The following is a 13,913-nucleotide window of genomic DNA, read 5'->3' on the forward strand; positions in this document are numbered from 1 at the left end:
TTTTCATCCTATTATTCAAAAACCTCATATTTCATACTTACACAGTAAAGCTATCCCTGAACTGTATTACTGAAAAGCTTGCATGTTGTCCTTTCTTCACAAAAACATGTTAACAGATTCTGCACAAAAATAAGTAAAAGAGGAATACGCAGAGCAATCATTTATTTTTTTTTATTTTTTTTTTTAGAGCATTAATATTTTCATGTCGTACCGCCTTTATTTTCATTAGATAATATGTTCGGTATAATATGTTCCGATTCGACCCTTGCGTGTGACAAGAATGCAATGCCACTGTCCGCCTGAGGGGGGCATACGATTTAAACGGCAAAGCCAAGGAAGGAAGAACTTCCGGTGTCAAAGGTAGCAACAACATTTTGAAAACATGGACCCCAACAAAGTAGATGAAGGTAACTACTTTCAGCTTATAACGAGTTTGAGGTGTATAATATTTATTATCCCAACTTCCTGTGATTACGTTCAGTCTCGTTAAGCTGTAGTTACAGTCACTGTGTAGTTTGTTTGCGGAAAACGAGACAGACAATGTGAGAAGCAGCGTTCCCCTCATCGCTAGCTTAACGTTGTGTGGTCTGAAACATGGTTGTGTTCACTATTCAAAACACGGAGCCAAACAACAATCGTTAAAACGTGAACGTAACTGCTCGGTCGACTATTTGAAGATTATCGTGCTGAACGGCTAAAGTCCGGGCAAAATATGGTGAAAATAAACATGACAATAATCATGTATGCAGAGGACATTCCACTGCTCATGTATAACTAAAATATTTGACATTAAAAGTTAAATAAAGTTATCTAAAGTGTCACATAAAGTTTATCAGTTTTGTTTAAATTGTGGGAATAAAAAAAAGAAAGAAAATTTGACAACTTAACTTTTTTTTCAGCGTCTGACCAGATGATGGACGACGGAGACATGGCATCCGTCATGGGATTTTCCGGCTTTGGTATATAAGAATATTCATTTTTATTAATATTATTATTATTTTCGTATTCTCTCATTTGGTATTGTTTGCTCTTGACTGACGGAGTGTCGTTTTGTTGTTTTAGGGAAGAAGGCCCGCACGTTTGACCTTGATGCCATTTTTGAACAGACCCGTCGGACGGCCATTGAGAGGAGTCATCATGTATTGGGTACGTCATCAGCTCCAGAATGACATTGATGTTTATCAGATTGTGCGTGAAACTGTACTAAAACGATATCTTCCACAGACGAGCGGCAGAAGGCGAGTCAAATGGAGGAGCAAGGGGAGAGTTCTGCCTCAGTCAAGTCATCAGGAAAACCTCAGAAAGACAAAGCTGCAAATTCTTCCAGGTTTTTATTATTTTTAGAAATATAATATTTCTATGTGTGTGTTTGGAGTTATTTTGCCTCTCTGAATATATTTATTTCAAGCTATTTTATCTTTTTTCTCCTTTTTAAGGAAAGAGGAGAGCGAAAGCAGCAGCAGTGACAGCGATTCCGACTCTGATTCAGACCAGATTGGACCTCCACTTCCACCTGAGTTGAATAGCCAGGACAAAGAAGGCGAGGAGACGAGACAACCTCGGTCACAAGCAGATGAGGATGATGACGATGAAGATTTGGAGTCACAAGATGATGACGATGATGATGTATGTATGATTTCATCAGCAGACATTCTTAAAGTTTCTTTAGTTCTATATTTAGTTATATATAGTACATATATAGTTCCAACCTTAAAAAAAAAAAAAAAAAAAAAAGAGGAAAGTTTTGTGTTGATTTAAAGTTTCACCACAAGATGGCAGCAAAAGCACATTTATTTAGTCGGTGAGACAGCAAATTTTTACTGAAGTTACTGAAATATTTATGTAGTGTCTGTTGTGACACGTCCATGTTTTGTATTCAGTCTATTAATGTGTTCTTATGTTTCTTCTAATTAAGAATCCGGTCAAGAAGATTCCAGACAGTCATGAGATCACTCTACAGCACGGAACCAAATCGGTAAGGACTCTGGTTGAAGTCGTTCCTGTTTGTCTTTGGAATGTGTTCAGTCTTTCTCATCTGAATCATTAGGAGTAACTTTTAATCACCAAACAAAATATGTTCCTATTGTTGTGCTAACTTTTCTGCGCCGATTTCTTTCCATTGTTTTGAATTTTGAGATTTTGGGGATTTCCGTCCTGAGTCAGAGTGCAAGAAAGACGTTTGCGATTACCGAGGACTTGAAATCATTTAAACTTTATTCCCTGTCTTTGTGCTTTTTCCCCCTCAGGTATCGGCTCTTGCTTTGGACCCCTCTGGCGCCCGACTGGTGACCGGTGGCTACGACTATGACGTGCGGTTCTGGGACTTTGCCGGCATGAACCAGGCTCTGCAGGCCTTCCGATCGCTCCAGCCGTGCGACTGGTGAGTCCACTTCTGAGAAGGCAACGACGCGCAGTTGCTTGACATGTGCTTCGTCAGTTCCGTGCAAATGTTGGCGCTGTGTTTTTGTTTGCCAAAGTCCACACAAACACATTTGTCGGGCTTGATGGAGCCTCACGTTAACTCATGGACATCCTCTCGTTTCATTCAAAATGAGCCCTTTCAGATACAGATGGTTGAGCTACGCAACTGTTTATGTGTCCAAGCTTGTTTATTCGAAGGCTCTCATCAAAGATCAGATTCTCTTCTTGAGAGCCGGAGCTGCCTTCGCCTATTAACGCAAGTCTATGCTACATTAGACGTGATTATGGCGCGATCCAGTAGCCTGCTTGGTTTACAAACAAGCAGGTCCTAATATAAAAAGTCCACTTTGTCTCTGTCCTTGTGGAAAAAAGGCCACATTTGAGTCCAACTGAACTAAAACAGGCGGAAAAAGAGGGAGAAGCCCCATTTGGTTTCAGATTTTTTTTTATGCTTGAGGAGGCCAGAAACTCTGAATAAACAACATGGGAAAACCCTGAAACATTAAAACATAAATGAAAAACAAGAAAATGTACATCAATTAAATGTATTTAGAAGTTTATTACTAAGTCCATTTACACTATCAGTCAAAAGTTTGGACACACCATATGAATTTAATTTTCATAAATTTCTTTCATTCTCATGACTATTTGACATTGAAGTTTCTCCCTGAAGGCATCAAAACTACCCATGAACACACATGGAATTATGTGGGAAACAATAAAAAGTGTAAAATAGCAACCTTTCATAAAAATCTAATTTAGAGTTGTTTAATGTGATTACGTATGTAATTGCATATGTAATTATTCTGTAATTACATATATCTTGCTCATATAATTGATGTCTTCAGTATCTGCAATTTAGAAAGTTGTAAAGATAAAAAAAAAAATGCAGGAGAAGGAGTGTGCAAACTGTTGACTAGTAGTTTAAATTCCAAAGAAGTTTTATTTTTTGTGTTGGGTTTTTTTTTCTTTCCGAAAATACAGATCTTCCACTCTAAAAATATTTAAAAATGCCAATGTCATTAAATTTCTTTTTGTGCCTATTTGTATGACTTTTCCCGTTAGGACACGTCTTTCTTGTGTCTCCCTGTGTGACTGACTTTCATTACATTTCAAAGACTCGGCCTGTCTGTTGAATTGTCTGCTGCAGTCACGGATCAAAGATGAGCCCATTAGATGTTGTGCTGTTTTGTTCCGATAGCTACATGTGCCTACTTGTTGTGGAACTGCCCTCTTCTGCACACTTTGAGGGATTACATCAGAAAACGAAAAAATCATCAGCACCGACGAAACAAACTGACTCGACTGGTCTGGTGTGTGTGTGTGTGTGTGTGTGTGTGTGTGTGTGTGTGTGTGTGTGTGTGTGTGTGTGTGTGTGTGTGTGTGTGTGTGTGTGTGTGTGTGTGTGTGTGTGTGTGTGTGTGTGTGTGTGTGTGCACCTCCAGCCACCAGATCAAGTCGCTGCAGTACAGCGTCACCGGCGACGTCATCCTAGTGGTGTCAGGCAATGCTCAGGCCAAAGTGTTGGACCGCGACGGCTTCAACGTCATGGAGTGCACCAAGGGAGACCAGTACATCGTGGACATGGCCAACACCAAGGTGAAGCACTACTTGCACACACACACACACACACAGACACACAGACACACACACACAGAATTGATGTTGGCAATGTTTACCAGCAATAGCGTGTGTTTCTAGTCAGTTCACTTCCTGAAAAATATTTCAAGCACTTACTGTGTTTGGAAATAAATAAAGATATTGTTGGAAAAAAAAGTGTGCTATGACAAAGAGTTGTGGAAATAGGCACCAATATCTCTGCCTGGTTAGGTGATGTCTCCACCTAGCTTTTTTCGTCCCCTTCCAAACACGTGAAAGGTCCAGCAGTGTTTTAGCAGGAAGCCAAAAACAGCAGAAGGTTGTAAACAGAGGGCTAAACAGACTCTTCTCCTGGACATCTGCAGAGTTTGTCGGATTCTTCATGCTGTGAGGCTGGAGGTCCAATAATAAACATCTGGAAATTGGTGTAAACCAAACAGATGAAGTTGCAGCTAAACCACTTCAGAGACAAGAGAGAGAAAACCTAAAGATTCCGGCCTTCGGTCTGAACCTTTTCCACGTTGCTCTTTCCATTATCGTTTGCCACGATGTCCTACTTTTGAACTGCTTAGGCTGCCTTCTTGTCCTGACCTCCCTCAGAGGAGAAAGCCTGTATGTAAATAGATGAATACGTAAAAGATGAACAGAAGATATGTTTCCACTTCCACCACAATAGCAGCGTGCCCCGGAGTGACTGCATGCTCTAAACATAGGCTGGATCCATGTTTCGACTCCGTCTGCACAGCCCGTCGGTTCTTAATGGTAGCAAGGTGCAGCCGGAACTTCATACCATCGTCGCCCATATCTTCTCTTGTGTCTGCATCTCCGAAGCGCGTTTTCTTTTTTTTTGGGGGGGGGGGGGGCAGTCCTAATTGGCTGCCCCATGTTCTGGGGGTTGTTTTTGCTTTGAGGAAGCTGCGTCGGCCGTCACTAGCCGTCTGCAGCAGCTGCAGCCCATTTAGACACGGCTTATACCGGCCGAACGAGTGGCTGCAGACAACAAGTGAAAAGGCCCATTGGTTGCCGGTGTTTTCCTGGATGTGCTGCTGCTGCCGTCCCTGCTCTGCTGCTGGTTCCCATCTGGAGGTGGCCACGGTGTGTGTTTGGCCGCCCACTAGCTGTCGCATGTGGTAATGCTTTTCGTTGGCGCTTCGAGCTGAAGCGACGATGGGCGAAAGATGGTATCGGCTCTTTCCAAGAGCAAGTTGGACTCCAGCACCAATTGCACCAATCATTTGATAATTATCCAGAAGTTATTTCTGGACTGCCTATTTATTTAGTGCAAACGTGGAGACCAACGTTAAATGCGGCTGCACAGAAAATAAACTTGCAGTGCTGCACCATTGTCTGTGAATGGCGGCTAGCAGGTTCGTAGGGATTCCCGTTCGTCCAATTATCCCCATTTTTCTCCACTAATTAGCCATTTTTTTCTTGTATATTGTTTTGCAGAGGAATGTCCGCCTCTGTTTGCTTTAGTTTTACTGCGCCGGGCGGCCATTCGTAGCCCATTTGAGCCTCACGGCGGAGCGGCTGTGTATTTAACCATGAAGTTTAACTGCCTGGCAATTTGTTTCTTGTCCTTTTAAGTCGTTAAACGGCAGTTTCTTTTTACCGATTTATTAAAGTGGTTGACGGTGGGCAGACGGGCCGCATCGCATGCATGCACACACACACATACACACATGCACACTCTGCTGCACCGGTGTGACTGGGTGAACCAAGTCATGCAACACTCTGCCTCCTTAAGCATCTTGTCAAATAGCGGTATGTCATGTCTGCGGGGCTCTCAAGTGTGGGAGCAGGGAGGCCGCCGCCTGCCGCGTCCCACTTTGAAGCCATCCGTCCTGCGTAAATCTCTGCAGGAGGCCTCCAGTCACGGCTTCTTCTTGCTGCTCGCTGTCTGAGCCCGACTGCGACGCTTTCCGATCACGCCAAAGGGTTTTACGCAAAACGCATCACTCACTGTCTCGCCGTTGCAGCACAGCAGCGTGCTGGGGACTTTGAGAGCAGCTTCCAGAGTGACGCCATTCAATTTTGTGTCTCACAATAGTTTGAAGTTGTTACACACTTAACTGGTGATGGTTGTAGTGGCCATTTGTCCTTTTCTTTGACTTTGTCCTTAATATCCAAACTGAACTAACAAAAGCAAATGAATCAAAATCAAGTCAAACGGCCATTAAGGCACCGAGGGAGTGAATTCAGTCCGTTGTCCAGGCGAAGAATTTAAGCTTTTTGTTGATTTATTCTTGTGTTTGAAGCAAACAAAACAAAACAATGACTGCTGCTGCCTCTCTTGCACTGGTAAAAAACTATAACCCTTAGAAGTGTTTTTCCTCACGGCTGTGCTCCTCTCCCCTCCAGGGCCACACGGCCATGCTGAACTGCGGCTGTTGGCACCCCAAGACGAAAGAAGAGTTCATGACCTGCTCCAACGACGGGTGAGTTGCTGTCAAGCTTCTCGTTATTGTGCTTGAACTGGGGAACTTGCTCCCAAGACAAGGCAGGTATGACCCTGCACACGGTCTACTGAAGCCAAGATGCAAATGCAACATTACATCCTTACAACAATATATCCATACATAAAAAAAAATGTTATAATATAATGCAATATATACACAGTAAATAATTAACTCACCAATAGTTAAATGCAGTTGGCTGTGTTAAAGCATAGTAAAATGTAAAACACTGATAAAGTTAAAGAACGGCACTCATTTCAACTTTATAAACAGATGTTTGACCAGCCGATGAAGCCGTGATTCAAATATTTCCTATTTATTGCATCAAGGACACTATGAAACATCCAGACAATCAAAATCTCTATCATAGTTATTATGCAGTGCATGCTTTAAAGATCATGACTGAAGGGGTTGAAGTGTAGCTCAGACAGCTTGGCCTGAAAGGTGTGCAGCCGGTCCTCTTTGCATCGCACTGACGAGACAGCACACAGGCTCCCTGCGCGTCCTCAACCCCGGTGACCTTCCGCCGTATAGCGGGCGTAACGTGACCGTCGCCACTTTGTGGACAATGTCCGTTTACGCCTATTTTTGTTTTAATGACCCAGGTGTCGTGCTGGGTGGTGCAGCAGGGGGAGAGGGGTCGAGGTGGTTGCAGTTCAGAAGGCGGTGAGGAAGAGGAGAGAGAGAGAGTCATGTGTCTGGCTAGTAAACCAGGAACAGGAGAACAACACACGCACACACACATACACATGTACGCACACAGCATATGATGACAATTTCTGCTTTTTATATCATGACGCAACTGGTTCTGCACAGAGCAGCGTTTGTTTGTTTTTCTTCCTTACAACAGTCCAAATGTCGACCCCCCCCTTGCACCTTTAAAAATATTTTAAAGCGTTCACCGTTGCGCCCACTCGTGAATGTTTGTGTGTGAGGGCCCGGCGATGAGTCGCAGGTGAGAGTGAGAGGCAGCAGTGTCCTCACCTGGAGACCAGGGGACCAGCCAGGGGTCTGTGGACCAGCCAGGGGTCTGTGGACCAGCCGCTGTTTACCGCCGTCAACGCTCCCCTCCCAGATGTTCAGCCTGGTTTATTTAGCTCTTGTCGAGGCTCTGGAAATCCTCCCCTGGCACGTCCGCGCTGGGTGTTGCCCCAGGGGCGAAACTGGCGGGAGAACACGAGTAGAGGAGCGAGCGAGCGAGCGCACAGGGAGCCATTGACAGGCCGAGCAGCTGCGTGCGAGCAGAGAGGGAGGGAGAGAGAGGCCGGCTGGGGTGGCCAAATAAATGTAACATCGGTTGAATTGAAATGAATTCTTTATTGGTGCATTAAAAAAAACAACACAAACACCGTAACTAAAATAAGCAAACAAGAATAAAGAAAAAAAAATACAAGCCTAATACTCAAAGAAAACATATATCCAGAAACTTAAATATGCTCGAAAAGGAGCAGGAAGAAGTACAAAACTTATATAAACCCACCCCTATTCACTTCACCTTTCACCTGCATCCCGTAGCAGTCTTCACCAACATGCATTCAAGCAAGATATTGATATTCAAGATAAGATAATTACTATTAAACACCATCAACCACCACATTACTACAGTTATATCACCATTATATTACAGCACTACATACTGAATTTTACATATTAGGCCTAAGCACTGCTGGTATTATGCACATATAAAAATAACATTGAGTAGTGCCTAGTGGTAATGGGTGGTACTGCAAATACATTAATTCCCGTATGTTAATTATGGGCGACGTTCTGTTCTTGCCACGTCAGTTCCAGCTTCCAGTCGATGAATTCCACCCTAGTAGGCTCATGTGTTTTGTTTTCTCTGGAAGAAAGCAGGCGACCCCAGCGAATATTTTCCTCTCATTAGTTCTTGATAGCAATCCTGGTTTTCTGACGCTCCATAAACTCTTTATTATTAGACTCGGTGATTCGTTTTTAGTGACTAAAGCCCAACATTTGCGTTTTCATCTTCCATTTCATACGAAAAGGCGCTTTTTGAAACGTTACACGCCGGGCCTTCAACAGCCTCACAGATGAATGTTGCTGTCCTGGCTCTGCGTGCACTTCCATGGTGGTCACGCCATCAAAGGAGTTTGTGCAAACACATTTCAAAGTTAAAATGTAAATTTCAATCACATATTTAATTTGAAAATCAAAGAAACGAACAAAAAAAAAAACTGTGAATGGCTGCGTTTTTCATTTGCTGTGAACTATTCCTTTAACCGAGCTCCTCTGTTGACTGCCTGGAGTTTCCAGCCTTGTCTTGGTTCCCTGCTGCTTCTCCTGCTTTACCTCATCAGTTATGCTCCAGTTCCTCTTCCTCCTCTTCCTGCTCTTCCTCTTCTTCTTCTTCTTCTCCTTCTTTTTTTTCACTCTCTACTGGCCTTTGAACAACCTCGGAGTCCCGTGGGCTCCTCGCTGTGGTGAGTGGGCTCCTCATCAATGGCTCACCAGTCGGACCACAGTGAACCCGGGACCTCCGTCCACCGTCGGCTTTCACTCCTCCTTTCCTGCGACGCGCTGCCGACAACCTCTTTTGTCGCTTCTTGTCTGAAAAGCTCATTGAGGATGATCACTGGAGCGCCCAGCTCCTTAATTAAGCCGCCGGGATCGTCATTCATGGCGAAATGCCACCCAGTTCCTCGAGTGTTTTCATTTACCCGGACTTCTTTTTCCTTCGCTCAGAGGAGTTGAATGAGAGGAGGGTTGTGATGCTGCGGTGCTGGAAAGCGATTGTCTTCCAACTCGTGTGGAGGAAGGAGGTCTTTGATTGGAGGCTACAGACCAACCGGGTCATGGTTGCAAAACCGTTTTCCAGCATTAGTCGCATTATTATTATTATTATTATTGTTATTACGAAAGGCTGATTCACATTAGCCGAGTCTTTGCTGGAGAACTGAACACCTGTTTTAAGAAGCCCTGATTTATTTCTCAGAGAGTGATGGCGGTATGTGCAGAGTCCACTCCCGTTCCGCTGAGGACGGGAGTGGACTACTAAAAATACGACCGGGACTGTTGTGAGTTTTTTATTTATTTATTGCCTTGAATTCTAACAAACAACGGCCTATCGCACGCTACAAGACAGCTGAATCATGACTAACCACGTGGAAACCGGGCATTTGCGGTTAAATGGACGTGACGCGATTCCTGTTTATACGTTCTGCCGTTTTCACGGTTCCCCCGGAGAAGAACCGTCCGGACCCACGTTGTGCCCTTTCTGTGACTGAGACGCCACTCAGTGGAGCAGGGAGAGGATGGGACCCGACGGCCACAGTCCTAATGAGGTCCATGTGGTGCTTCTCTCTTGCATGCGTGCACGTACATAAATACACACAAATTGTCAAAAATGTTTCCAGGAGGTTCGGAATACCGGGGATTCCCTTTGGCACGCTGGCACGGATTTTGGAGTCAGCTGGATATTGGATGTGCAGTCGTACTCCACCCAAAAGCCCATCTGAACGAGCTCTGAACAAGGATCAAAATAATCAATTTAATCCTATATACATATATATATATATATATATATACATATATATATATATATATATATATATATATATATATATATATATATATATATATATATATATACATATATATATATATATATATATATATATATATATATATATATATATATACATATATATATATATATATATATATATATATATATATATATACATATATATATATATATATATATGGTAAGAATTGGTAGCTTATAATGATTTTGTCTGACCAAATAGGTGGGATTTTTATTTATTTTTTTGTTCTTTATGCGACGGAACAGAAGTGAAAAATCAGGACAAGCGCCACAAGGTGTGCAGCAGCATGTCGGGGCGATTAGCGCGGCGAGTTCAGCCGCAGTCCAGCTCGTCTCCGACTGTCGGCCGCCTTAGACTGCAAGTGTTCCGTGTCCTGCCCAGGAACGCACATATCGTCCGTATCTGCAGGGGCCGCATTTATCCCCCTTGTTCGCCCCGCAGTCGTGGATGACTCTTTGACTGACAGCAGCCTTTAGAGTCCGCAGACGGCGTTTGTTGTTTTTTTTTTCTTTCTTATTTTTCTTCTTCTTCTTCTTCTCTCACCCAAACCTAAAAAAAATTGCCCGTTTCCTCGCTGGGACGTGATAATGAGGCATAAAATCTGAGGAGCTGCCCCGATGTCTTGGAACAGGACTCGGGTTGTGGTTCACCTGCGCTCTGTGTTCTTTCCTGCTCTGCAACAAAATAGAAAAAGAATTTAAACTTGACATTTTGCGGCTGGCTGCAGACCTCAGCGTATTTTCACTTTCCTGTCTTGCATGAGTGCCTCCGCAGCTGCTCCAGAAACCCCTTTGGTATTCCCAGACTTCCTTTTAGAAGCAAGACGCAGCGTCTCAGCCTCCTAATCCTCTCTCCTCTAAAGAGAAGCCCCAGTTAGTCAGTCAACCGGCCACCGGGAGAATCACCCCCGCACACACACACGAATTTGACCAATACACAACACTGCACAAGGCGTGAGCATCTTATCTCTCCTCTCCCCACCTACTATCTCATCATCTGGAAAAGTGATCCCAGCAACCGCCTCCCACCGGCCGGGCCGCTTGCCTGACGGACTGATAAAAATCGGGGGGTGAGCTGTCACTCCTCGGTTAATGTGTGAATGACTGTACGAGCTCGTAAAGTGCACACGCTTGACTGAGGATGTATGGCTCTCATTTTATTGCATTCACCCCTCCGCCTCCGAGGCGTCTGTGGGAAGGGAAGGAAGGTTTGACGATTGAAGGGAAAGCAGGATTAGCAGGGAAGGGGAACCGGCTCTCCACCGCTGTCCTGAGCGTCGGTCGGGCGTAAATATTCTGAGGTTTTTTCTCTTCTAGAAAATCTATTTTCTTTCTCTTAAAACGAGAACAAATTGTTTGCTCAAGATGCCCTAACATGCAAATTGTACTATTGTACCAATTTCCACTTTATTTGCGTCGACTTTACTCAGAAAACTTCTACTTTATTCACAAAATTTCGCCTTTTTTTTCCCGTCAAGTTTTTTCACAAAATTTCGCCTTGACGTCGACCTTTTTCCGAAAAATTTTGACTTTATTCACAGAATTTCAACTTAAAACTCAAAATGAAAACTTAAATTAAAAAAAAATCTTTTTGTGGCCCTAATCCTCTTGGGTAGTAAACAGAGGACTAATATGTTGGGTATTGGTTTTTTTTTGTATTCTTTCAAATTTTTCTGACATTAAATGTTGCACGCCTGCCTCTGTACTGCTTTAAACCAGAAAAGATTGGAAGACAGATACGACCCATGACTTTAATATGGCAGGTGTAGTTTTTTGTTTACCCCCTTCCCTCCGCCGACCTGCTCCGTGCTGTAGCCTTGACAGGTGAGAGTGTGCAGTGTCTGGCCCGCACTCTGCCGTTCCTCTCCACACTGGTGGGGCTCCTCCCCGTCTCCGCACCCCCGCCCCTCCCCTCCCCTCCCCTTATCCTCCTCCCCTGACAGCCGGCGCTGCCGTGTTTTGGAAAGAGCCCTCACAATAAATAGCATTCCAGCCTTTGTGCACTGCACGGAAAAGGCTGTGTTGTCTTTATTGGCTTGACGGATGCCCGGCGTCCTCCTGTAAACACAACAGAGACATCCGTGTGAGGCGGCAGGTGGACCGATTTGTCATCCGTGTCCGCGGCTATCACCGTGCCCCTCATATAAGAATGCATATCTGTTCCATGTAAACTCGGAAACTGGCCGCGCGTCGCTCCTGCCGAGCGTCTCTCGACTTTTGCGTCCGCTCTCATTCTGGGTGAGGGGGGTGTGCAGAGAAACCCCCTTCTTCCCCACCGCTATCCCTCTGATTTATTAGTAGCTTCAGCTAAACACGTCCGTGCATCAAGCAGAGTTTAATTTGAGTCTCGCCAGTTCTCACTCAAGCCATACGTCTTCGGCTGGCATCCGTATCGCGACGCTCTGCTCTTATCCAAACACGGCGGAGACACAGAGACGCAACTCTGCGGCTCCGCCGCCCGCCGGGCACGGAAAAGAATCCTCGCAGTGGCTCTCAGTGGAAGCGTGTGTGTGTTTATACTCCTCTGGGCCGACCCCGTGACCCCGGGAGGTCAGGATGCTCGGTGTGGAGCGAGCCGCGGGTTACGGACACATTTGGACACGCTGGGTGTGGTTTGAGTGTTTGAGTGGGCATGTCAGAGGTCACTCCGACATGTTTGTGTTCAGTGGGACGGTTGAGGAAATGAAAGTCGGCAGGTGCCGGCTGGAACCGAAAGCGAGCAGCGGCCCAGTTTGCCCCGTTTCTCACTTGTCCAACCGTCAGTTTTGTTCTCCTAGGTTAGTTTTTCTCATTTCTTCTGACAAAACTGAACAAACTCAAGGGCAGCCAAGCGAGGCAGCAGGCCACGCTGACCACGTCAAAGGTCAATTGCTCCCCCCTTGTTGTAAACTGAACACACTGATGTCATTAAATCACTGTCCGCTCTGCTTTGTCATCTCAAGAATGCAGGGTTGTTGTTTTTTTTTGACTCACTGAACAATCGACACACTGCAGAGCAACTTTTCACCACCTGAAGAATGTTGAAAGTATATTTGCTTTTTACTTTTCCAAAATATCACAGTTAATACAAAGTTGTTGTTTTTTTTTTTTTTTTTTTAACTTTTATTTGTTCTATAATAACAATAGCCGTTCTCTATATTCTACACTGAATTAAAATGTCTTAAGTTCTCTCTTCTCGAGCTGCTCGCTGGTGTCATGGGTAAAGAATGTCATGGAAGCCTTTGACATAGCTGTCAGGCTGATTTACAGGCCTGCTGGAGGCGAAGCCCGCGGCCCAGTGGAGGAAGCACGGTTCCTCCGTGTGATTCATATTTATTACATCGGTGCACGCCGCCGCCGCCGCCGCCGTGGACTTGAAACGGCCCTCCGGGGACGGATCCCGTTTCACAAAATAGCGAGGACGAATTACATTTCGTGTCCCGTTTTACAGGACCGTGCGCACGTGGGACGTGAACTCGGGGAAGCAGCACAAGTCGGTGTTCAAGCCGCGGTCCTTGCAAGGCAAGAAGGTCGTCCCCACGTGCTGCACCTACAGCCGGGACGGGAAGCTGGTGGCTGCCGGATGCCAGGACGGCACCATCCAGATCTGGGACAGAAACCTCAGCGTGAGTCTTCCAACAAGCACACACACACGCACACACATGCACGTCTGGCCGACACACAGTTGCAAAAGGCTGTAAACACAGGATGTCTGTTTTATTGCAACGCTGGGTCATCTGTCCGCAGGGCAGAGAGGTCAACAGTTCATGGAGCGGCCCTGAGCAGAGTCTTAAAACGTCTTGCGTCCGCACTCACGCGACTCAGGACTTTGTTTGAACCCTCGCCTGCCCCGTCGCCATCAGACACGCAGACACTCGGCTGCAAAGCTGTTG

The 13,913-nt window shown here is 45.1% G+C and overlaps 1 protein-coding gene across 1 annotated transcript in view; it reads left to right on the forward strand.

Moving 5' to 3' along the window:
- Positions 1-301: 301 nt before the first annotated feature.
- Positions 302-13,913, forward strand: part of wdr70 (WD repeat domain 70) — a 35,604-nt gene continuing 21,992 nt past the window's right edge. Inside the window, exons 1-10 of the mRNA XM_076044886.1 lie at positions 302-407; positions 900-959; positions 1,063-1,146; positions 1,225-1,327; positions 1,437-1,626; positions 1,916-1,975; positions 2,247-2,380; positions 3,867-4,020; positions 6,382-6,458; positions 13,472-13,646. Of these exons, the coding sequence (XP_075901001.1) occupies positions 383-407; positions 900-959; positions 1,063-1,146; positions 1,225-1,327; positions 1,437-1,626; positions 1,916-1,975; positions 2,247-2,380; positions 3,867-4,020; positions 6,382-6,458; positions 13,472-13,646 (1,062 nt within the window). The 5' untranslated portion in view covers positions 302-382. The remainder of the gene's footprint in view (positions 408-899; positions 960-1,062; positions 1,147-1,224; positions 1,328-1,436; positions 1,627-1,915; positions 1,976-2,246; positions 2,381-3,866; positions 4,021-6,381; positions 6,459-13,471; positions 13,647-13,913) is intronic.

Source organism: Nelusetta ayraudi, unplaced genomic scaffold (genome assembly GCF_046127955.1).
Source record: "Nelusetta ayraudi isolate G7.1 ecotype Tasmania unplaced genomic scaffold, CSIRO-AGI_Nayr_v1 ptg000083l, whole genome shotgun sequence".
In the NCBI taxonomy this organism is placed as follows: domain Eukaryota; kingdom Metazoa; phylum Chordata; class Actinopteri; order Tetraodontiformes; family Monacanthidae; genus Nelusetta; species Nelusetta ayraudi.